The sequence below is a fragment of the Melospiza melodia genome, chromosome 1 (assembly GCF_035770615.1).
Source record: "Melospiza melodia melodia isolate bMelMel2 chromosome 1, bMelMel2.pri, whole genome shotgun sequence".
In the NCBI taxonomy this organism is placed as follows: domain Eukaryota; kingdom Metazoa; phylum Chordata; class Aves; order Passeriformes; family Passerellidae; genus Melospiza; species Melospiza melodia.
In genome coordinates, this window is record NC_086194.1 from 10,919,175 (window position 1) to 10,945,703 (window position 26,529).

Below are 26,529 nucleotides of genomic sequence, written 5' to 3' on the forward strand. Positions count from 1 at the left end.
AGCTCTATACTTATCCTCACAAACTTTTTCTGCTGGGTCAAAAGCAAGGATGTGGTCATATAAATTACATATTAGCCAGCATTTTTCTTCAGCTTCTTTTTTTGTCCTGATTGAGCTGTAGCTTGAAATTTGTAAGCAAGCTAAATCAGATAGGAGATTAATTAATTTCTGAATAAGTCTGTTTACAGCTAGGTCAATGATTTTCAAATTAACTTCTATAAGTATTAACTTCTACAAGTATTTCAAATTAAATTCTACAAATTTAGGGTTAAAATATTATCTGTTTTATTATCAGTCATATGAACATTTATATGCAGTCCCATTCTAATACAGAGCACATTAAACACATTTTCCTTTCCCCTTATTCTTTGGAGAAATGCTAAATGATGAGGGTTCAATAAAAATATTCCTCAAATCTTCCCTTTCCATCCTTTAGCATGCACAGCTCTCATAATGTCATAGTGCAATTATTTTTTGTCAGTTCTGGCAGGATTACAGAATGAAATCTTGAACATCCTTTCAAAACCACAAAATATAAGTTACCTGTATATTTTCAAATCACCATGAGGTAAGCTGCAAAGACCCAAAATGTGACCAACCTTTGTTAGGGGTCATGCACACACCTACCTCGTGGTAAATGAGAACAAATCCATGGTGAGGCAGGTACTGAGGCTCCTAGAGCAGAGCAGCTCAGCTAAGACAGGTCTGGTGCCAGCATCTCCAGAACTTGGGTCTACAGGGAATGTTCTTTCATTCCTAATTATCATATTTCAAATGAGCCTCAAACCTGGCCTGGGATGATTTGTTCTGAAGTTTAACAATTTCATGCTCAGATAAATTATATTCTGTCTTTTCCCCTTTCAAGACCAGTGTGGGAAAGGTGGCTCAGGAGTTTGAGCTGTGAGAAGTGTATTAGGATGCATTTGTTTTGGCAGTCCCTTCAACTATCTCCTATATTAAGATATCTTTTAAAAGGAGTGCTGAGTGCACTTGGAATTGGGCTGTTCCCTGCAGCGGTGGGATCTCCAGGATGGGGGCTGGCAGCTGTCCAAGGATGCTGTACCAGACCAATTTTTTCTTTCTCACCTCCACCACCTCAATTATGGGAGAAAAAAATCACCAGAAGGGAGGTATTCTCCCAGCTGGGAGGGCAGGCACCACAGCCACCCTACAGCCCCCACCCTTCCTCCATGCTACCAGCTGAGAGATGCTGATTCCAAAAATGGCATTTCTCAAAACTCTCCATTTCTCAGCTCCCAGCCCTGTGCTCACCTGCTGCTGTGCCTTTTAAACCTGCCCACTGAGTCCATGCAGTGCAGGTGCTCTCTCTTGCTGGTCTTACTTCTAGGACATCATCAACCTCCAGACACAGAGGCAGCACAATTCCACTTATGCTGTTACTTCCCACATCATTCCTGACACTTGGAAAACTCAATTTTTAGAGCTCATTGGTCTCACTTCTCTCAAGGATTACCCTGCTACAGGCAGTGCTCCGGTCATCTTCAAGGCCTATTACAAAGTTCATGAGAAACAGGAGACTTGATAACCTTGGCCCAATCCATTTGTCCCATGCTTATCTCATCAGAGAATTCTGGAGCAGTAGAAACCATAGAGACACTATCTCAAGCCTAACATATCCATGTGCCTTTGAATATATTACACCACATTCCCTAGCAATTAGTGTTGTTCTTTTTTTAGTTTTTAAATTTTATTGGTGCACATTTTTTCCTGCTATCCATTCTGGTTTTAGGTGGGGTTTATATTAGTGACAACTGTGGAAACAGTAAAAGACAGGTCCTGGCACAAGAGGAGGTGCTCTGGTTTTCAGCATTGGAATGGAGAACTCAAGCTTCTTGCTTTGGCCTCATCTAAAGGCAACAGGGTGTCCTTTTGGGAAAATGGAAGTTAGAAAGACCTGGTGTTTCAGCTCCCTGTGTGTTGATCCCAGCTGAGGGAGGAAAACACACCTGCTCCCCAGAAAGCTGCTGAAGGTCTCTGAGGGAGAGCTGCTCTCTGAACCCCACAGACCGCGACCAGCTAGGAAACAAAGAACTGGGGGAGATTTATGGTGACCAAGAGCACAGTTTCTGATGCCAAGGAGCTGCCCAGTAGCCCAGGGCTGTGTCACTGGCAGGGCCCAGCAGCTGCTGCTGTACTGCACTGCAGCCTTTACGTGGCAGCAGAGCCCAGCTCAGCTCCGGCCACCGCCACACAGCCACAGGCAAGGGCCAAGCTCAGGCAGGACTGTCACCACAGGGCTACACTGCAGAGGGGGTTTTAAGCACCAAAAAGACCATTCTTCCAAAAGCAGGACAGTTGATATGATGCCATTTTAAGTAATGCTGGCAGAAACTTCATGTTCTCCTGTGAGGGTTTTCAGTGTTAGCAAGAGCAGAATGCAGCCACTGCCACCAGTGAGAACAGGGCCACAGTGACAGTGTGGAGGGACAAGAGCCTCTGAAAATGTCAGTCTTCAGCTGAGTCAGCTCATTCAGACAGCACAGCAGTGGTGTGAAAGCTGGGCTGTTCAGGCTACCCCCTTGCATAATCCACCATTTAATTCCCATCTCCTTATCTCAACACAGCATTCCAAATCCATGGATCTGCACCTTCCAAAAGTACCTGAGAAACCAAGCTCCTAAATGGCACCAAGGAAACAAAAGCTGTATGGCCAACTGCAGCTATGTCTACATCTCCATCATTCACTCATGCTCCAGTCTGAGCCTGACTCTGCAGCCCCATAGCAGACCAGGCCCAGTGCTGACATCTATTCCACAAGCCAGCATTCCTCTGCCTGAGCTCTCCTGCCTGAAAATCCACTGGGCCAGAAAAGGCTCTTGGCAAAAGTTCTTGATCCAGCCTGCAGCACCATTTGGCTCCAGTGTCATCTCGAGCCCCCAGATAATGTTATAGCACAAGGAAAGGCAGTTGCTAAGAGAAAAACATTGCCATGATCTACACTTGGCAAACCTTTCCAAATACTGTTTCCAAATGTGGAAATACTAGGAGATTTTTTTTTAAAAATCAGTAGTAAACAAATCAAGGAATGCTTTTGGATTAATATCAGCTAAACTATTTGCCACATTTGTATAAAGTAAATAATATCGCTTCACCCTGCACTAATTCAGTTACTACACTTCATAGCATTTTCTATTTCTTTAGACATCTGAAAAATGATCAAAGCTGACATTTTGAAACATTGTGGTTTCAGGCTCCCTTCCTGTATAAAAAGAAGCAGCCAGGAAATTTTAAACCTTTTTGGTTTTAAAGAATTAGACTAAATTTCCAGTGCAGGCTGAATTCTAAAATCCAATTACCTTGAAACAAAAAATATCCCAGGAACATTTAGGGAACAAAATAGTGTCCACAATCTCAAGTGTCAGTTTTATTTAGAATATAAAATCATAGAAAGTCAGTTTTTGAAATTATAGTGCTGAAATATTTGGTTACAACATTAATGAAATAATAATAATAATAAAGATTGAAGTAAGAAAACAGGTAGGGATTAAAAATGTCACAGTCTGACATTTTGAATAATACAAGAGAATAAGTTGAAGGTGATATTAGTGGCAGCAATGATTTTGAGTCTCCAAAGAGAGTTCATTAACAATCTTTGCTGACATCTAAATCCACATAAAAAACAAAGGCATGGAAGGAGAACTGGATGACTTTCAGAATCTTAGACTTCCAATTAGGAAAACCTTACCAAGAAGAGACAGAAAAGGACTTTGATCAGAATTGGTATGGGAAATTGATTTGCAGATGTTAATTGAAATAAACTCTGCAAAAACACTAAGGAAGGGAAATGTTTTCCTAGATGTGAATTCCTTATTGGTTAAAGAGTGTGTATTCATTTTGTTTTGGGCTTTTTCCAAGTAGATGTGCCAAATATGATAACAAACACTCAATCTGGGTAACAGCTAGGATCTAACAATCACAGTGTGATCAGAGCAGAGATGCTGAAGTATTAAGCACAGCAAAACAACAAGCCAAACAAAGACTTCTACCTGAAGCAAATGTGAATCTGAAAACAAGATAACCAGAATGAAATCTGACTTGTAAGTTTGCAACCTACAGTAATAATTGAGTAATTAAGAGAACAAGAAAGAAACAGACTTCTGATCTCACAGGGGAAATACATAAAAGGGGAGGGCATAGTTCAGGGTTGTTTGTTTGGTTTTTTTATCCAGGGTCAAACATTGCACTGTATCTTAGCAAGCTCCTCTGAAAGTAAATTTGATGATCTGATAAGTTTTAAAAATTGAATTTTATACCTACATTTGCTTTCACTGACATTTGCTACATTTGGTTTTCTTTTGAGTGAGTGAGTGAAGATGCAGCAGTTGCTCAAACCAGTTTGCTGGAGAGCTCGTTGCCTTGCTGAGGAGTCATATATACAGCAACCAAGCTAAGAATTCAAAGTCTTGCCAGAAGTCCCAAAATACTGTCAAGCTTCTCAGTTTTAACACTGAGGACATTTTCAGAGCAGCAAGATCTGAATTTATAGTATAGTCCTGACTCTCCTAAAGTGAGACTCCTGCACTAACAACAGCCCTTTACATTGAATTCCTTACTTTTCCTCTCAGTAACTCAGAAGTTTGTGCCTTTATTATTTATACATATATATATATATATATATATAATTACAACTTGCCCCATCCCTAAGACAGGACCTCGTGTACCATTTCTCTGAACAAATGCCTTCCTTTTAAGGCAGCAACTGAAACCAAGACAGCAGCACCAACTGAACACTCCTGGGGTCTCAGAAGAGGCACACAATGAAGATAGGCAGGATGTCTCCTTTTGCCCATCCCTAAACTGACTCAACATCTTCATGTACAAATGGCAAGCACAGCTCAAGCAGACTTTCAACTCACAGTCAAATGCTCTTGTTTTCAACAGAACTGCTCTGGAGAGTCACAGCTTGGAGATCTGAGGACCATGTGTTGAACGCCCACAAATTAGACAAGCTCAGGAATAGTATTTTTTTACCTATTTAAAAACTGGGTAGAAATCAGACCATTTATAGTGTAATGTCAGAGAAGCTTCTAGGAGCTTATATATCAAGGAATTATTATGCAGATACCACAACCATTATTCAACAAAAAAATTGGCAACATCTACAGTATGAACCCAGGGTTTCTGAGGGGAGGAGGGAGTTTTAAAAATTTATCAGAATGGTCTGGACACACGTGAACTTTCTCTGCCACATTTATCATTTAATTTTCCTTTAAATGGGACTGGCAAGCTCCTTGACTAATGGAATGAATCAGAGATATGTTACAAAAGGTTTAATAAGGAGTTCTCCACAATTTTCCAGTTGTGTCAGCACAATGAGTCTGACTGCATCCAGCAAGAGGCATCTCTCAAACACAATCCAAAGCCTTCACAGTCAAATTTACTCTCCTTGAGACCCTCCACAGACCCTGGCTTCTGACTCTCAGAAGACAGACACACCAGGGTGTCTCTGCCACAAAGGCTGGTGGGTGCTGCTGTCTATGGCTCCCCAGTTATCCTTAATTACACCTTCAAGGGTAGGAGTAAAGAAGTTTCAGAGTTCACTTTTTCTTTATGAAGTCACAAAATTGTTAAGGTTGGAGAAGACAACATTATCCAGACCAACCATTAATCCATCACCACCGTGTTCACTACTCAACCACATCTCCAAGTTCCACATTCACATGCCTTTTGAACACTTTCAGGGATGACCATTCCATCTCTTCCCTGGGCAGCCTGTTCCAGTGGTTGACAACTCTTTAGGTGAAGAAATTTTTCCAAATATCCAATCTAAACCTCCCCTGGCACAACTTGAGGCCATTTCCTCTTGTCCTGTCTCTTGTTACTTGTGAGGAGAGGCTGAACCCCACCTTTCTCCAGTTTTGTTCCAGGGAGTTGCAGAGAGTGACAAGGCCTCCCCAGAGCCTCCTCTTCTCCAGGGTAAACACCTCCAGCTCCCTCAGCTGCTCCTCATAAGACTTGTGCTGCAGACCCTTTGCCAGTTTCACTGCCCTGCTCTGGACATGCTCCAACACCTCAATGTCTTTCTTGTTGTGAGAAGCCATTATAAACCAGTTTTAAACCAATCACTTCCTTCACTTTGTGTTATATCTGGAGCAGTATCACAGAGAAAGTTGGATCTCATTCACTTGGAAATGAGTTATTACCCTTCTGTTCAGCTCTGAAATTAATTTTATCTTCCTTTAATCAGTGCTTCTATTTAGGGCATAATGATGTTCCCAACTTGCTATACTGCAAATTAAATATTTTTCTTATAGTATTACCAAACTAGAATCAGTACAGTGAAATTCAGCTGTGCCACAGAACCACAGACTGGAGTAGGTCAGCAGGAACCTCTGGAGACCATTCAGTCCAACTCCCTGCTCTAGGCAGGGTCATCTACAGCACACTGCTTGGGGCCACATCCAGTAGGGCTTTTAACAGCTCCAAGAATGGAGACACCACAATTTCTCTTTGCAACTTCTGCCAGTGGAGGAAAAAAAGCTTTTTCTTAGGCTTAAATCAATTTTTTCATATTTGAATGAGCCTGACTGCATCCAGCAAGAGGCATCTCTCAAACACAATCCAAAGCCTCCACAGTCAAATTTACTCTCCTTGAGACCCTCCATAACCATCAGGCCCTGGCTTCTGACTCTCAGCTCACCAGGGTCACTCTGCCACAAAGGTTGGTGGGTGCTGCTCTCTATGGCTCCCTAATTCTGCAGCTGCAAGAGGGGCAGCACCAGATGAACCAGTCTGTGGCCTCAGGCTGCTGTCTGAGAAGGATGCTCATGCTGCAGCAGCCCCTGAAGCAGTTCAGACAGCTGAGCACACCTAACCTCCATTGGGGTAAGGTGTAGTACATGCAGTTTACACCTTCAAAGGATAAGACCAAAGAAGTTTCAGAGCTGCCCAGATCCCTCTGAATGGCATTACATATGTGTGCACATGTCTGCTCCTTCCAATTTGGTGTCATCTGCCAGTGTGTGAAGAGGGCCCTGTCTCACCTACAAAGTCACTAATGAAGCTGTTAAGGGGTACTAGCCAGTATTCACTCCCTACAGTACCCATCAGAGACTGGGGTCCAGCTGGACTCTGTGTCACTGATCACAATTCTCTGAACTCAATTTCAGCCAATTTTCAGACCATCTTGCTGTCCACTTATCTAATCCACATTTCACCAGTTTGTCAAGGAGGATGTTATGACAGACTCTGTCAAAAGCCTCACTAAACTCAAGGCATCCAACTCCCACTGCTCTTCCTTCAACCTCCAGGAAAGTCATCTCATTGGAGAAGGTCATTAGGCTAATCAAGCATGAATTGACCAAGCTACTAAGAGAACTTTGTAAATCTGTGCTGTCTACTCCCAATCACCACTGTGCCCTTCATATGATTAAAAAGAGTTTCCAGCATTATTTGCTCTACCACCTGCTCAAGAGATTGAGAAGAGTCTGGCTGGCCTGTAGCTCCCAGATTCTATTTCTTACTGTTCCTGAAGACAGCAATGAACTTGCTTGCTTTCTCTCAGTCTGCAGAAACCTTCCCTGAGTGACACAACTTTTTGGGGAGTTGAAAGTGGACTCACATTGGTCAGTGATGCATCCCCATCATGTCCCACAGACTTCTTCATTCAGTTTGTTCAAATATTCCCTGTCCTGATTCTCCTTCACAGAGGTAGGTGGTCATTGCTCAAGACCTTCCCAAGGGTCTCACATGCCTTGGTTTCCAAAACTCAAATATCATCAGCACAGACCAAGGCAAAGGATACATTCATTATCTTGGCTTTTTCCATGCCCTTTGTCACCTGATCTCCTACCCCATTCAGCAGTGGGACCATGTTTTCCATACTCTTCCCTTTTGTACTAATGTGCCTGTAGGAGGCTTTTTTGCAGCCACTCAGTGCCAGATCCTGTTCCAGATGAATCTTGGCTTTGTAACTCCATCCCTGCATGCTCGGACAGCGTCTCTCTAGTCACACAATGAACGTTCCCCACTGAACTACACAAGTCCACAACAAACTTCCTTTTAAAAAAGCAAGGAACAGATTTGAAATTTGAAATTTGCATTCTAGTTCTGGGGTCTGCAGTGGCACTCACCCGATCTGTAGCGCTCATCCCGTGACCCTGAGGACCGGCGGCGGTGATACCGGGAGGAAGAGGACGGAGTGACAGGAGTCCGACGTTCTTGTGGTAAGGCCTGGTCCACCCCTGCATCAATGAAAAAAAACCAAACAGCTCATTCTGATTGAATTTTGGAAGATTTATAGTGAGGAGGAGTGCAGCATACACTAGGAGTAGGAAATGAACATTCAGTGCCTAAAGCGCGTCGTGTCAATTGGTTGCACGCTACTTGCCTCTGGTCAGCTTTTCTGATGTGGTTATTTTCCCGGTTCTCTCTAAAAAACCTTTTTTCCAGGGTCATGGACAACATAGAAAGAGCAAACAGACAGAAAGCTTGGCATTTTTTATCTCACAAACAGATGACTTTTCATAAAGTAGTATTTAGGACATATTTTAATGAGCTAATAAAGACACAATTGCAATGGATATTGAAACCTTCCTGCAAAATGGTTCCTAGGAAAATCTGTGTGTATCATCTAAAACCTCATCTGGCTGGATGGTGTCAGCTGGTGACAGCACAATTCTAACCTATGGAAACTAGTTCCTGTGGGAAGGAAACTAGTAATAATATCTAGAGTCATTATTACCTACCAATGGTCAGAAAGTAAACTATAACTGCACCAAAGCAGGCTGAAAATAGTAGCCTGTTCAAGCAAAACAACAAAAATAGACTTGTAAACCTTCAGCATTTGAATATGCTGAGCCTAAACATCCAGTATTTTAAGATTCAAACCTTTTATGAATCCATTTCCCATAGTGAATTTGCTTTTTTTTTTTTTAAAAGTACTTTCTTGAAAGCTTCTTAAACTACAGTTGTAATATAACAGCAACATCATATATGAACACTTCTGAAATTTATGTTCTTTGACAACTACCAGAGAAGAGAGAAGGCAATGATTTAAGCAGGAAAGTTCAAACAAACAACAGGAAAAGAAAGCAAACCTGTATCTGTAATAGTGGCATGATGTGGTTCCCTGCTCTCTTCCAGAGAAGAACTGAGCAGACAAGCCCAGCTGATGCATTCAGCCTTGAGCTAACCAAGCACAGAGCCTTGGGTGTGTGATGCACAGGGGTAAAGAACAGGAGGACCTGACAAAACCAAATTTATTCTTTCCTACAATATTTTGCCTTTAAGAAGTAGTTACACACCACGTGTAACTGTAAGAACACAAGTAAAACTGGCCCCTTGCACTTAGGGCTCAAATGTAGGACTAATAACTTGAAACTGGGTTCAGCAAAACAATGCTTGGAAATATGCTTATATTTTTCAATTAAAACATAATGTAAAAACTCTCCACTACAATTTCCAAACAGTTCAATGCCAGCCTATTGGAGAGGGACAAGAGTTTACATCTGTGGAAACAAGAATTTCTATGTAGACACAGACCAACTGAAAATCCTGTGATTACTTCAATCAGTCTCAGCTGGGTTGCAATGGACTCTAAAAAAGCATCTTTTGAAAAAAGTTGGCATTGTATGCTTATTTCTTTGTGAAAATAAACTGCACTCGAAATCCAACTTTTCTCTTAAATCTTTGGATTATCAGCAATGTCAAGTCTGCTTTGATTCGGTGGAGGAATGGCTGGTTGGCTAAAATACATGCTTGGAGTAAAATCTCATAGGCGCCTAAAAGACAGAATGAATCCATAAATTTTCCTCTACTCAGATTGTGATTAATAATTCACTCTCTTAAATCAAATAAAATGTCTTCATTTAACTCCTCTGTCTCCATACCATAGTACTGCATAATTTCACTTGCTCTCATTTCCCTTAATGTTCTTTCAGTCAGGTGAACCTGACTACTAAATCACTGAAATAATCAAAAGGAGTACTTTCTACTCCTTTTTATATACCAAAATAAATATGTTCTTCTCCCTTTTATATTCAGAATTTTTCCTCCTTTATTTGGAAACCCTGAAAATGAGCAATATACAGTTAATAATAAAAATAATTTAGACTGAAATTTTTCAAAAAAATATGTTTCAGTCTGTATGAAATGCTAAGCATCATTACTTGTCTCAGTCCTGTCACCCTGTTCTAAGTTCTTCTAAGCCTTCTGATGTTTAATTCTTATAACAAACTTTCTCACGCGCTTTACTCTAAGTAATTATTGTTTTACATTCTGTTCTGGAGAAGGAGAAATTTGACAGACTGTTGTCTTGTCCAGTGTCATTGGAGAGGTGACACTGTCATCCTCCAATCCACTGTCACTTTTGAAAATCTATAAATGTTGGAGTCAGAAATTAAACTGCCCTTCTTTTTCCCTTGACAATTCCAGTGCCTGTGTTGTTTTATTCCGTGTCCTATAGCGACACAGTCCTTATCTACACCATCAGGAATGAAATAATTTCTGGGAATCACATAAATTCACAAAAATCCTAGAAAAACACACCCAAAAATTCTACACCTAACACTGATGCTGTGTGACAGAGGTTTTGCTAAGAAAAAGCAGTGCCACATTTCCCACAGCAAGTGACTTGTGTAGGGCAATGGCATGTGGAGAAAAACAAAGGAAGATAATTGAGATGTTGCCACTGCAGTACAACATCATGATGATACAGGAAAAGGAGATTAACTGCATCTTCCAAACAACAAAACCACATGCAATAGGTTTTAGAAACATCTAGGGGAAATTAAATTGTGAGGAAAAGCATCAGAGGTACACAACTGCTGTAGGAGGGAGATCTTCCAGGCAGACCTGAAAGCCATTGGGCAAAATTCATCCAAGCCTGTGGCTTCCTTCTCCTGGCTTAGTGACTGTGAGACACTTTACGTCCCTTTTCTGCAGCTGTGGGCAGTACACAGCCCATATAGTGGGCAGTATCTTTTTTAGGTGCAAAAGAAACAGTGCACATCAGATACAACCAAACACTGCCCCTGCCATGGCAGAAAACACAGGACACCCAACTGGCCAGACAGTGCTGCTGCCCACAGCGCTCCCCAACACTGCCAAGGGCCCTTCCCTCCTCCAGTTCAATATGGAGATTGTGTTTTTACTACAGATACATGAAGTGTCTCATCTAATCTTAAAACTGAGACACTTTAGCAAGTTTTATTTCCTTCTACTTTGTATACATGTGTTTGTTCTTTTAAGTAAGTCTATTCTGACCCAATGGGCAACATGAAGTTTCTTCAGGAAATAGTCAGGATGGAGGGAGCCCCAACTCATCATCCTGCACCAGCAGTCATTTAAGGCAAATGAAAACTAAATGAGAATATCAAAATGTCTTATGAGATCTGGGGGATCATTTGATGGCTTTACTTCCTACTTACCCATATATATCAAAACAGTGAATAAATCTCTACCCAAGAGTGGAGAAGAACATCTGAACTTGGCCCACTGACAACACCAATTAAGATAAGGAAGTTAATTGTGTGCTAAAATACAACTGTGGGGACATCTCTTTGTATAATGTTCCTCTAGGGTGAAAAGCCAGAAAGAAATGCCCCACTTTGGAGGGACAGCAAGGAACTGGATGACAGTTCCCTACTGAAGGGGCTGGAGCAGGAATTAGCTGGATTGCCTGGACTGACACCTTGGCTTCCTGTGCACCCACTGGCTCCCAGAGCACCAGCAATGGTGTGTGACAAAGGACACAATAGCAAGGACCCACACGCTGCCACTCCTGAGCCATGGGTGGGAGTAAAAGCCATGCAGAATAATGACTACCATGAAATCAGTGACTTGTTACCACAAATAACAAAGTGGTGTTAACAGCCAAATTGTTCACCTCCATGAAGGCTCTAGCAGTGTAGTGCAGTAACAAGAATATATATTTTTTTTCACTTCTGAACATAATTAAACCCAAAAATTGATAGCTTTCAGAGCCAGCACAAGGGTCTGTGAGTTAAGTGCTAATGTTTGTTCAAGTGCAGCTTTACCCGGACGCGTTTGTGAATCGGCAGTGTGATGGCTGGAGAATCCATAGTTGGATCGATTCCTAAATTTAAGGAGGTGGCAAAGCAATGAATGGCTTTCCTAAGAGAAAGGCCAGTGCCCTGTGCACAGACACAGTCACTGTCAAAGCAGCAAAATCCTTAATAACACCATGGTCTACCCCAGCCTTGCAGCTGAAGCAGGACTTTACCAGGTGAGCGTGATTAGCGCTTGTGATTGACTCTTTGCAAGCCATGAAGAATTTCAGGAAAATATATATATATGTGTGGAACACAGTTATTTTATATGAGAGGCCTAGAAATCAGTGCTTCATGGTTATCACAACACACACAGGCATCAGCAGGTGCACTGGAGCAATCAGACATGTTCCTAACACAAGGTAAAGCTCCTAAGACACCTTTATATGTCTAAAAGAAGGTGCTCCAGCTAAGAGCTCATTATGAAAAACAGAGACCTGGACCAGAACTCAGGATTCTAAACAAAGGTGTCAAATTTCTTCGCAGGTGTTGTGAACTGTGATACCTGGCTTGGCCAGAATGGCACTTTTTGTGTGCTCACTCTGTGCAGGTGTCTCCAGCACCTCAGGAAGTCCTGAACAGTATCAGGCACCCATCTTCAGGCAACTCTGGAAATCCAGTGAAGCCTTGAGAGCTGTGCAAGTGGTCACTGCTTTGGAATAAACTGAAAAGCTCTTTGGGTTTCAGAAACTGAATTAACTATATCTCTTCACATAGGAATGGAAGCATAAATATAAGGTCAATGGGCAGCCAACTTAATGCAGATATATCAATCCACAAATCCTAATCTGCAAGCTGGATTCTGTCTTGACTAAATTTAGCTAGAAATGCAAGAGCCTCAGTAAAGCTATTTAAGCAATAGCACTGCAAGCTGGATAGCTTTATTTTTAAGTGCATGGAAGGTACAAAACTGTCAGCTGGAAGCAGGCTTCACCTCTTTTTAATTTTTTTTCCCCCTTCACCTCCTTGTTCCTCCTTTCTTTATTACTTCTTTTTGTAGCTAAATTGCAACACTATGTGCTGATAACATGTCAATAGCTGCACTGCCCTCTCCAACAAAGGACAATTATTTCCTTATTGTCAGCTGACAACCTGCTTTGATGTATCTCTTATTCCCATGTCTGTGCCAAATTTTTGAATCTAAAAAATTTAAAAGCTGAAATGTCTAACTGACAAGAAATGGAAGGCATTCTCAGACAGAGGCTACAGTTATTGTTCTAAAACTAACTTACAATGTGTGCCCCCAGGAGAGAGAGCTGTAGGATAAACCAAACAACTCCAGGGCCACTGGGAAGGAAGGCACACAGTGCCTGCAGTGCAGTTTTAAGAAACAGTATTTACCTTCCCTTTCCTGAGCTTCTATTCAATGGCTGATGGCTCAGCTTTAAAAGTAAACCCAGGTATGAACACAGAGTATATTTTGTAAACATGCTAAATGTCACACCATGCCCATGGAATTCATTACTTAGTGTGGCATTTCACTCTTCCCATCAAATGTACAACTAAGTAATGAATTCACTGGATAATCCAAGGGAGACTTAAAATGCAATACTTCTAACCAAAGACATCCAGGAAAGTGGAGCCACGTTCTGCTAGACAAATCTGGAAAAATGTAATTTCCAATTAGATTTGTTTAATTAAGTTTTCCTTCACAGGTGAGCTTACTCTTGGTCTGACTTAATCCACATACTCCAAATTTTCTTTCATTATTACAATCTCAATTTTGCCTTCCAGCATTTCCTTGAAAGGTTTAGCTTTCAATGAAAGCTTAGCATGGATATCACGGGCTTCTTTTTTCTCTCCTTTATCCCAGTGATGGTGGACATCACATTACAGCTCCAGAGCAAATGTGATGTTTGTTTTCCATTTTCCTTTCCACAGCTTCAGTGTCCCATTCTTTTTGGAGAATATGTAAAAGAAGACTACCTATTCACAAAGCAAACACCTGCACCAATGGGCTGGTCAAATCACACTGCAGACAAATTCAGGCAACATTGTGAATTCCAGCAGTTTCTCATTTTGACAGTGGCACCCAGCTCTTCAAACACCTCCACAGGCTCCACCTCCTCTGCTCCAACACTGGTTAAGCTCTGAGGCCCTCAGTCCTGCTTTTCCTTTCTACTCTCTGTTGTTCACCTCTGACTGAGACATCTTTCCTCACCCATTTGTCAGATTTTAGACCAAGACTTTCATGTTTCCTCCTATGCTCTTATGTTCTGCAGATGGCCTCCAGGAACAGCAACAGGTATTTCCTCAGAAATCTTCAAATTCTTTGAAAAACATACCAACTCTAATGTGTACTAAAAATACCCTCCACCCAAAAAACATCACACCAAGTGCTGAAACCAGTACCTGCATTACTAACAGATTTCATCATGTATTCATTAGTGAAAAGGGAAGGAAGGTATTTTCTGCTCTGTGCTTAATATTATATGGTCTTGGTACAGGATAGAAAACAGAGATGCCATCAAAGGCCAGAGCATTATAAAATGGTAACTGGACTCTCAGTCATGGTGGCAAAACCAAGCCAGTAACCATCATACTTAAGTGATGGCCTCAAGGGGTACTTCTCAGAGGCTTTCAATACCTTCCTTTTTATCCAAACTAAGCTCTGCAGGCATCCACCAATTCAAAACCAACCTCTTTTTTAAGCCCAAGACTTACTAGGCACTTGTCTGTGTGCTGTAGTTTCTCATCTGTGAAACATCTGTCTCACTGTTTCAGGGATGTGCCCCCATGCTGTGCCATGCACATGCCTTTCAAAGAGACCCATGTTCCACCATACTTACACTCTTTGAAATGCCCCATCATGGCTATCTCTTGGTAAGACTTTTCAATATTAGAAAGGCAGATGTGATAGGAATACTTGTTTGTATTAATAAAATGAATACACGAGAGTACTTTTTTCAGAATCAAATTTTGTTTCAATATTTCCTTGCAATCTTTGCAATCCAAATAATGTTGCAATACAAATAATGTGTGTGGAAGAAAAGATGAAATTGTAATCACCAAGTTTACTTGGACTGCCTTAAGACTTAGCAGCAGGAATAGCTGAAAGCAAAGGCATGCACACATACACATAGAAAGTATGCAAATATATGCACAGAGAGCAGATATTAATATATGTGTCATGCTAATAGGAGAGGCTATGGAAATTTGCTCCTGTAATTCTATAGAAAATTGGTTTTTTGTAAGGCAAAGGGATCTTCTGCACAAATATATTATCTTCTCTGCCCTGCATAGCTTGAAATGTTCCCAGGCTGGTGCTGTTGGGGCTCCAGCAGCAGGAGGTGCAGGGATCTGTCTCCAGGCATGTGAAAGCAGCAGCAGGTGCCTTTTAAGCACCACATCTCACAGATTTATTAACCATAATAAATAAAGCACTGATGACTGGTCCACATGGCTGCACTACAAATAGAGCTACACTGGTGGTACCAATGATGGGAAATTACAGAAAGCAATCTAGTGGAGACACAGCACTTGATTAAGAGAGAATGAACCACCCATGTCTGAGCTGTTAGAAGCAATGCTTAATTGATAACAGCATTGTCTGTGAATGAATAATCAAATTTCCTAGCAAAACACTGGAGGTGAATTGGGTAAAACCACAGCTTATGGGGAATACAGGTTATTGAGTTTTTTTTTTCTTAGAGGGAGAGTTTCTCTTTATAGTGTGCATGCAGTTGTCCACATTATCTTACCCAGAACTAAATTATCAAATCAAGATAAAATTCAGAAAGTTATTCTGAAATAAATCCCTGTTTAAGTGGTTACTTCAACTCTTGGCTGTCATGGCTCCTCTACAGAGGCAGTAAGAGAAAGGTCACCACACAAGAGGGACTGGGATGTAAGTACAGATATAAAGGTCTGGATTCACTATTATTTTTAGATGTCTGAAATACGGGCACACAAAGAAAAGAAAAATTGCTCTGCACACAGAAAATCTCCAGCTACAAACTCACATCCTGAGAAAGAATCTTGAGGAAACAAAGCTGTATTTTGTCTCCCTGACTTAAAGCAGGTGGGGATTTAATGGGAAAGAAAAGGGGACTCCCCCATCCCTTCTCCTATTAACACTGCCAAATGCAGCACATCCGTTCCAGATTTCGGGATGTTCGACAGCCTGGCTGGAACAGTACAAATGTCCTTTGCATATGTGCAGTCTGTGCAGCATCTGGATGTGTCAGACCTGCTGTGCATGCACTGCAGAGTCAGCCTGCAGATGTGCAGTGGATCTGGCACGTCCCCTGTGTGTCACTGCAGGTTTGCTGTTCAGCATGTCACAATACACACCCTGGGATTGTCCTGTCAGAAACAGGGAGCCTAAGAGCCAGCTCCTACATCACCTGGAGGAGTATCAACCACATGGTTGCCTGGCTTTACCCTTCATTAAAAATCCCACTCCTGAAAAATAAGAGTTCTCCCTTTCTAAAATGACAGCATCCCAATAAGCACGACAAAAAGATGGTATGTGTATGTCTGTTCATATATTCTACAGACCTTTTACTGGTTACATTTATCACATGGTTTAATATCACTAATACTGTTAAACCTGAAATTGCAATTTACTTTTAATCCCTTCCATTTTGCAAAAATCTCAGGCAGAGGAAGTTAACCATGTCAGACTGAGGCAACCTGACCTACAGCAGCCCTGCGTAAGAGAAGAAATACAAACACAGTCAGAATCCAATATAGACCTCCTCTACAGAATTATAGCAAATTGGTTTGGAAAGGAGTAGAAAAGGTTTCTGAAATAGATAACCCTTTTACAGGTATGTCTTGTTCTGACAGAACTGTAAATCTTATCTTCCCTCCAGCCATCTCTTACAACATGTCTGGACAGCCTGTGTGAGTGTGGACAAGCACACAGGCTAGAGTGTGATGGCCTCCATGTGCCCACATGGTTGGCAAGAGAAAATCTGGTGTTTTAAAGAGCTGTGGATCCTCTGCAGCCTTGCTATAAATGTAGAGATAAAACAGAATGTCTGCCACCAGCCACAGGTCCTGACAGAGGAATGGGTACCTGGGAAGGCCACAGTTCTACAGGCATGGCTGGAGTCATGCCTTGCCTTGCAGGGATGTAACCCTGAGGAATGTTCTTCCTTCAGCTTGCTCTACCAGCCTGATGACTGCTCCTGCAAGTCAAGCAGAAATCTCTACTTGAAAATAGCACAGAAGGTCTATGGGTGCTTAGACTTTTACAGCTTCCTCCAGAATCTGGTGAGCTTGGGCCTGTTTAGAGCACTGTAAAAAGGCAGTGCCAAAAAGGGAATTAGAAACACATGCATCCCTGTGTTTCAACACCTCATTGTGTGCAATCTCCTCCAAAGTATCCATGGTAGGGAAGCCAGAGAAGTGTTAATACGTTCAAATGTTACTAAGAAGAGCTATTCCTTCTCCCTTCCCATCACTCTCAGGCAGAGAAAGTCAGCAACGGCCTTGCAGATGCCATCCTTTGGTTGTCCTGCCTCGCAGCTGGCAGCCCCATGTCCATCCTACTGATGTAGGCTCTACCAGAGGCTTCCAGCTGAGGCACAGTTATATACAGATACGGACTGGAAAAGATACATTCATGGTGCTCACCAAAACGAAAATAAAAGAGAGGCCGGTTTCCTGCAGTGCTGGCTGCTCTCTCTCTAGCGGCCGCTTCCCGGATGTCACAGACACCAATGTTGGCAGTGCGGAGCATTCTTCTGGCAGCTCCTTCACTGTGTTGCAGTCTACACCGAACCGCGGCAGCTCCATTCGCTGCTGTAACAAGTTGAAAAAAACTAATTAATTCACGTTTAGTTTTTTTACATTTGTTACAGCAACGAGTGGAGCTGCTGCCCCCATGCAGAAGAGCACACACGCACACGCACGCACAGACACCACAGGACACCCACGGAGCCAACGCGGGTCGATGTTCCACTCTGCCAACATGGGCGCTACGAGCGTTAGCAAAGGTGCAGCGGGAGGACTGCGGGCCCCAGCAGAGGGGAAATGCCTTTGGATTTCCTTTAGTGTGTTTCCTTTAGTGTGCAGTCACAGAATGCAAATTCCTACCTTTTCCCAATGCCTCCCATCCCAGCAGAAGTCATGTCCGTTTCCATACTGGTTTAAAATGTCTCTAAAACCTCTATTCTGTTATACCACCATGATCCAAGTCCATCACTGCTTATAAATTCTCACATTCCCCATCAAAACTGTTTACAAATTTTTTTTTTTTAAATGCCTAATTGGTCATGTGTGTTATTATTGAGATATTAACAGAGGCTTTTAAAATGCAGCATCTCTTTTGCCATCCTACTTCTTGGAAAGGATTCATCTCCCCCTTCCTAGTGAGCAGGGATTTAAAGCCAGATGAATAAGGTCTTAGAAGGATTATATCAAATTGAACCTTTTCAGGTTTTGTTCAAAAGGTAACACAACAAAACAAACAAAAAGTACAAAGACAGCAAAAGACCCAAGCACAAATAGTACCCGTTTATGGAGGAAAATACATTAATACAGCAGAAGTAGTGTCTTCCACTATAATAAAATAATCCATTTAGCCATCAGCTAAATGATTGACCTTAATATATTTACAAGAAAACAGTGGACAACATTCCAATAGTTTGCTTTTCTTGATCCTATTACCTTCACATCCATATTTCACATTCCTTGTGAGGGATTTTCCAGCAACTGGGTGAACAGAAAATGTTCATTCCATCTTGTCCCATCCTTAAAACAGCTCTAAGTCAGCTACATTCTCAATCGTGACTTCTTCAAGTTATTGAATGGACCTCACCACAGGACTGGTTTACAGAGATCCCTCTGCTTCTCCTTACACTGCAAAACTTTAGTATCACAGTAGAGACCTTGACAGGTAAATCTGTGAGGGTTCTCCATGTTCTCTCTTTCATCATTACATGCATATGAACCCCCAGCACTTTCAGCCATGGATATAGTTTGACCAGAGGACTGTGAACTTTCTGGAGAAGCAACTCTATTTGCTTGTGTGAAGAAAGGAGAGTAACAACTAAAAAAAATAAACAGATTCTGGTTCCAACTGTGCCACTGCATTGAGGATTGCTGTGAGGCTCTCCATAACTCAGCAAATCTAAGAAGGTCTCATGAGAACCAGCTGTGAAGACTAATGTATGCCTGATCATCGGGTTGGACCAAGAAATACCCAACAATTTAATATACTGCACCTCTGGTACTGTAATTCAATTGATTTGATTTGCTTCACTCTCTAATGGCTCCCAATGTTTTGGGAATGTCACAGACACCCTCAAACCAGGCAGTTTCACTTCAGAAAACAGAGGTGTAATCAGTCTGTAACACTGATCTCTGTTGTGGAGTTCCCACCTGTGGAGCAGACCAAGTGAAATCCAAAGGCACAAAATCAGCATTCTGCTATGGAGCTAGACAATAGATATACAAACCTGATGAAGAGAGAACAAGGCAGTGCCTTCACACATCAGCAGTTTAAATAAAACCCCATCAATTCCTTTAAAAAAGAAGGATTTTGTAAAAGAAGGAGAAACTAGTGCTGAGACCTGCAACAAAATCAAGGCTCAGAGAACAGCCAAGCCTAAGTGGAGCCTCTGTAAGGTCAGTGAGACCAGGAATGCATGGGCACACTCCTCTGAGAACAAGAGAGAAGAGAGGTCAACACCAATGCCTACACCTACACATTGAACTTTGTGATCCTCACAAGAGTAAAACAGCTCTGGAAAGTTCTTATACACACAGATGAAATAAATTCAACTAAGCAATCCATTATTAAATTTAGTTTGAAGGCACATTTACACCTTTTGAGCAAGTGCATGCAGCCTATCCCTTAATACTGAAACCAGGTATGTGTAAAAGGTCAGCTGCCCACACGCCTTAGGACAAGCTGAACTCCAAGGATATTGATAGTGTCTCTAGGGTCTTCAAAAGTGAGAGGTGGACAGGAAACCCAGAAATGGAGCAAGTTACAAAGATCCAAGTTTCTCTTCCACTCTTGCATACTTCTGTTCAGAAAACTTCACATGGTTGAGATGTTAATGAGTTGGGACATCACGTTTTCCTTCGGATTCTTGCATTCCTTCCAACAAAAAATGCCTCTCTAACAACCCTAGGCTGAATTAATTTTCCAGACATGACTGCCAAACCCACACCAACGTATGTAAAAAATGTACACACACATCAAAGCAGACATATATATATAAATACACACAAAATGGATGGAATAAGCTTATTCTGCATAACAATTCTTTGTTTCTGCCACATCTGTTCCTTCAGAGATGCAGATTTCTACTGCAACTATCAGTAGTGGCAACTATCAGTACACTTGACATCTTCATATATCACAAGCACAGATACACATACCGGGAGGCTGTGGCAGGTAGGCCCCAATTAATTTTGATCTCTTCTTTTCATATCCCTTCTGTGTGATGTCACCTGCCAAGAAAAGAAAAGGATAATCAATAAGATGTGGATAAAGACAGTGTATAGCTTCTTAATGCCAGCACCATCAGCTTAGCCACCATTGCACTGTTCAACAGTCCTGACAATCAGAATTAAAATGAAAAGCACAGAATGATCATTCTACCCAGAAAAAACTCAGTTTAGGCCAGAGCCATTCTAGCGAGAAAATACCCAGCCTTGACTTATTTCAGCACCAAAGTCCATCATGGAGTTTTAAAACCATTTTGATGTGCTGCACAACAAGCTTTCAAAAGCTGCAATGACCTTCATTAGGTTAATAAACAATGGATTATATAGAATGTGTGGGCTTGTGGTGGCTGGCAAAACACATCACTGATTAGCATTTTCTATCATTAATGGGACTTTTCTAATCGAGCATGTAAGGCACAAAAGACTTGAAACTGCTGCTATATCATTTCTGCAATAAAAATGTTTTAGCTAATTTCTCAGCAGTACTGAGGAACAAAACAAAAACAAAACAGAGCTACAACAGATTCACTAGAAAATAGTACACTAAAGACTCTTTGTCTGGATTTCCACTTAAGTATCAAAAAAATATTTGGAGGCAAATATCTGTATTTCCTAAATTCAATTAAAATGACACTTCACTGAGCCTCAAGCTTCCCCAGGTAAGCTATGTTTTTTTTAATATAAAAATTAAAAAACAGTTTTCTGTTAAAGTTTTCCAGCAAAAAATGACGCATAATTAGTCATGTAGAACGAAACATATTCTTTTAGCGTTCTTACATTTCAGCAGAAGTTTGGCACCAAAGCAGAGATACAGTCCTGACTCTGGAGCTAAATATCAAATTCAATACATGCATACATGCTTGTGTTCGATATAAGCTACTCCGGAAACTAAAAATTCAAATATTTTTAAAATAACACCATATTCCCTGCCCTTTCAATAGGCCTATCTGTTATTGTGAGACTCATCATGCAGCTAAAGCTCACTTGGACTTCTATACTGGTAAAGGCTGAGGGCTTAGGAGGGTGGAAACCACAAAAAAGAAAAGAAGCTTTGACTGTGGTGTCCAGTTGGACATGGCAACGTGAGGTTGTTTGTGCTGCTCCATCCCCGTGCTCAACCCTTCCCTGAGGACACCGTTTGCCAAGGGAACAACACACTCATTCCAATCCCAGCTGCTCTGGCAAATGGGTGCTAAATTAGCACCAAAGTCTGCTGGTCTGAAATCAATAACTACACAAAAACATCTTTAATTGCTATGCCTTGCTGAAACACCTTTTCTTGGGAATGGTTCCAATAAGCAATAAGGAGGCAAAATTCTGCAAATCTCTCTGACAGTGTCCTGAGCCAACCTCTCGCCCCTGCTTCAAAAACAGTCCTGAAAATAACACCTATAGTCTTCACTACCACATCTCAAACTGCTGTACAAAAGAAGCCAGCTAAAATATCTGGGTTTTTAAATGAGGAGAGCGAGACTGGAGCACTTCAAATGATAACATTCCCGTATTTACGCGGGGAAGAAGTGGCAGACTTGGCAAGAGGTCCTAAGCCTTTAAAGTTCAAACCCACTGACTTTTCAAGCACATTTCTTCCCATTTTGAATACTTCTGGCATGTGTTCAAGCTAGTGAAACAAGCCTCCTCTCCGTTGTAATCACCAGCTTCTCACAAACCAGACAGTAACAATAGATACCACCTCATTAAAATGTTCTAATGACAAATGTGTTTCCTTTTATGTGAAAATTATAAAATGTGAGGAATTTTTTCTTTCAAACTGTTGCTAAACAAGCTACTATTGACTTCCTGTGCTCATCAACACCAAAGTCTCACACATTCCAGACATAGCCCGAGTAAAAATTTTACTTTTTTATTTTACTATTGCTCTTTTAGGAGAGCAGAGGTACCCTGTGGAGAATCACAGCTCCTCTGTGGTATGTGCAAGCTGGAAATGACATTTTAGATCTGAAACCATTAACAACAGGTGCTTGAATATTGGTTACTCTTCCACTCACATGGTAGTACATAACACATGCCAATCAATACCTCAAGCTGTGCATTCCAGACATGGCTCATGCAACTTGCACCCATTCCTGCCTCTAAGTTTCTTCCACTAGTTTATAAACCTATATTGTCTTAATGGAATGAAATGACAGAAACCAGTCAAAGTGGGAAAGGTAAAAGTGTTATCTCTTCTCTGTAATAATCTTTTATTCAAATTGGTATCCACACTCAGTCTTTTGAAGTTCACTATTAAAGAACTACTCTGAGCAGAAACAATAGCAACTCCTTCCCCGGACCACTGACATCACCAAAAAAATCACAAATATATTTTGGAAATAATTCAGTTTCCAGGAGCAAACAGCAAATTAATTTGGAATTACCATTAAACTTTCTATAATCACGTCCTAAGTCATGAACTATAAAAAACATGCAAAAGCAAAATATAAAATCTCCACAATTTTCATTGTAGCATCACTTTCACCATTTTGAGGTGAAGGAAGTCAAGTGTATCACATACTCTGGGGAAGTACTATGCTTTATTTATCACGATTAATGCTATTCGTATTCATTTGTGTTTTTTCAGGTAGACTGGCTTTAGATTATAAACAATAGTTCACTATCCATTAAAATACTACGACATATGCAAATCTATTGCATTTCAAAGCTATATTGAACTCATTGTGTAAGCTCTAAAGATATACTAAGCATAGCTCACCAAAGGTTAGGTGAGCTTAAACTCTGTTCTTTTCATAAACCACCATTCACTCAGTTTTCTCAACACAATACTAAGACCTTTGGACTATGTTCTTCCTTTATTTGCTAAGGAATGTGTTAATTTTACATCTATCATCTGAGGAGCAAACCCCTTTCCAGTTAGGTCCACCTAGCTCATGTTCTTCCACAGTGCAATTCTGCATTTAATTTTGGCTTTTTTAGAGTATCAATAAGATAAGTAGAACTACACTTGGTTGCCCAGGGAAGAAAGGATTTATGGTACCTTTCTGTTTTTAACAAACTCTTCTCTTGAAAAGCCAGCAGACTCAAGGAGGGGACAGGGTCTCACCCACAATGTCCTTTGAGCAGACAGAATGCGTTGGGCTTTCTACCCACTCTCCAAAGCCTCGGCACATTTAGATCTCCTTGCACAGGGGAAAAGGCTGGCAATGGGTTTAAGGAAAAGGCTATGGATGAATGGATGATGACAAGACTCCAGCACTAAGGATGAGAGGGAGCAGAAGGAGCACATGGCTGCAGGGCGCTGAGGATGGGTGTCCCTGGGACACGGCACCATCACATGAAGCCACACAGCTGAAAGGTGGCATCTCCATTCAGCAGCTCCCTGCAGCCTCTGCTCTGCCTGCCCGTCTTCTGCCGTGGCTCACACCCCATCCCCTGGCCTTGCCCCTACTCCCAAGTGCTCTGTCCAGCTCTGCTACATCCCACAGCTGGTCCCCAGCCCCTGCCCTCCTCACTCCCTTCCTCCCAGGCTGCACTCACTTCACTGCACCCAAGGATCTCAGCCTCCTGTTTGCATCAGCACTCTCCAGGTTTTTTTCCCCTGGACACGTTGCTCTTTTCTTCCTCACCTCCACTGGTGATCCAACAGGTTTCCACCTTGGGAGGCCACAGGTGTATTCCCTGGGGGGTTCTGTGCCCAAGGGCCAGCAGGGGAGAGCAAAGCACAAGCCTGAGAGACCTGAATGAACTAACAGTGAGCAAATGCTACCCTGCTTTTTCCCATGCTTAAAATTGGCTGTCCAAGGGCTGCTGAACAACAGGCATGCAGTACACTGACCCTCTCACCAAAACAAGTTCATTTCTATTGAAAGAAGTCTTGGAGAGTCTCTCCAGGCACAAGAGGGAAAATGCCACGTTTGCAATGAAAAGGACAGCATGAATTAAAGACCATCCACCCCTCCAAGGAGCAAGGTAGCCCAGTTGAGCTGAGTACAGGACCAGGGCTCTGGCAGTCTGTAATCCCAGTGCCATCTCTTTTATTTGTGATTTGTGCCCCTGTTCCTGCTGCTTCCCCAGCTGCAGATGGCAATGCTCTCCGACACCAGTGCCTGCAGACACCAAGTCCTCTGTGGCTATATTTAGCAAAGCCACAAAGCTGGAGTGTAAGTTCATTCGACTGTGCTCATCACAACTGTTACTGTTTGCATTAGACACTGTGTTTTCTTTGAACATTTACTGGCTTTTCCTCCTTCCTTCCCAAGTGCTGGATTTCTGCGTTACAGAGACAATGGTCTAAAGCTGGGACAGGCAGGTCAGAGCAATTTAACTGCAGCACAAACCCGTCACGAGTGAGAAAGGAACACCAGGTAATAGAGAGCCCCTGGGACACTCCACACTGCGCAAGAGACTTTGAGAAGCAAGAAATGCCTGTAAATGTTGAAGCCATTCCCATTATCCCATGTTCTTTCTGGGCCTCCCCATGAGTCAACTCCATCCATTTGTATGTCGTGTCCTGCACTGAATCACACCTTAAACCAAAAATGAAAAGGCACAACATTGTAATCAGCAAATTATTCACTTCTTTGTGTTTTGTTAAAGGGAAGGTTATTAAATGTGAAAATATGAAGGTATTAAACATGAAAATACCTGTGCATTTCCACCCTTCCTTAAAGCATTTGCACTTTCAAAGCTGAGAATGGTTAGAAAGAGCAGTACCACAAAAAAATAAGGTGCTGTGCTGCTTTCACAAAAGCAAAATTCTTAGAGTTGATATAGTACAAAAGTTTCATTTTCAGCTGAAATACCTATTAGCTGGTTTATTATCACTTCTAAAAACAAACACATGCAGTCCTGAAGAACTGCTGCCATGATATATGAAGTAAATTTATTCAAAATTATTGCATTATATAGAGAAGAGGAAAAAGAAATAACAAACCCCAACACAAGCTAAATGTCACATCTTTTTTCCTGGAAGATGCAAAAAATTCTTACTGATCTCAGCCTTTCACGACACAGCATGGGTAAAAAGCTCATGACAAAACCAGGGACCAAAATCACCTGTTTTAGTGCAGTGAAAACACAATTTTATACTCCATGATCTCGAAGCCTGACTGATGCTGCTGTTCTCACTACACATACATGTTTTCAAAATGAAATTTCAGGCTGGGACTTTGAATTAGTTTAAGGCACTTATGGAAAAATCCAGCATGGTAAATAATGCAATCAATAACTCCTCTCAAGCACACACTAACACAGAGCTCACTGGTGAGTGCCTTTCCTTTGCCCATGATTTTCTGCCCTCTAAAGATTCAATTTTCTGTACGACTTGTTTATTGCTGATGACTCAAATTCAGTGTCAGCATCTTGGCAAGTGGGATTTGAATGAAACAAAGCTCCTCATAAAGAGAACTGTGAGTCATTTACTTCTCCCACTCATGATGCAGACAGTCTCCCTGTCTGGTCTCCCAAAAATATGCCAAGAGACAAAAGATTTCATTTTGGAGGGTGCAAGTACAGAGATACCAGAGCTCCACAAATATATCACGTAGCACATACAAGAACACAAAAATATATATCAGGAGTAATTTTCTTTTCCAATGTCTTTTAAAAATGATCTTCAACTACAGCAACATCTTAGAAAACTGCTCAGAACCAGGATGAAGAAATAAATGGCAAACTACGGCAGTGGGCAGAAAAATTACTGGGATCCCACACTTTCACTGCAACCAGTGCCATAAATTACAGAACTGCTCAAGTGCCTTTAAGGAGATTATGCTGTACCTTAAACCTTTTTTCTTTTTTTAAAGGTGACAATTTTACCCACCTATATCTGAATTCCCTTTTTCCCCCAAGGGTACATTTTGTTCCTGTTTGTTGCAAGCAAAGCAGAAAATGGCTGAATTTCAGTGAAAGATAAGGCAGAGTGTTCCATGTGTACTAACAATGTGAAGCTTATAATGTTTCCTAAAGAGGGTTCTAATTCAAGAGAAAATATTTAAACAGATTATGCTATTAACAGGGAAGGTAAACTATTTTAACAGGGCTTAAATAAGAGATTCAAGGTCTTGTGAATTTGGAAAGTATTCCTATTCAAAATAAATACTTTCTTCCCATTCTTTTGATAGAGAAATTA

General features: G+C 41.4%; 1 protein-coding gene across 5 annotated transcripts in view; it reads right to left on the bottom strand.

The window, feature by feature from the left end:
- DIP2C (disco interacting protein 2 homolog C) overlaps positions 1-26,529 on the bottom strand; it is a 312,481-nt gene that overhangs the window by 127,431 nt on the left and 158,521 nt on the right. For 3 of the 5 annotated variants that reach the window (XM_063148077.1, XM_063148067.1, XM_063148084.1), the window contains exons 2-4: positions 20,373-20,444; positions 17,616-17,783; positions 8,094-8,204 (exon numbers count right to left, since the gene is read on the bottom strand). In XM_063148077.1, the coding sequence (XP_063004147.1) occupies positions 8,094-8,204; positions 17,616-17,783; positions 20,373-20,444 (351 nt within the window). The remainder of the gene's footprint in view (positions 1-8,093; positions 8,205-17,615; positions 17,784-20,372; positions 20,445-26,529) is intronic. The other 2 variants (XM_063148094.1, XM_063148103.1) reach the window with 1 other exon arrangement.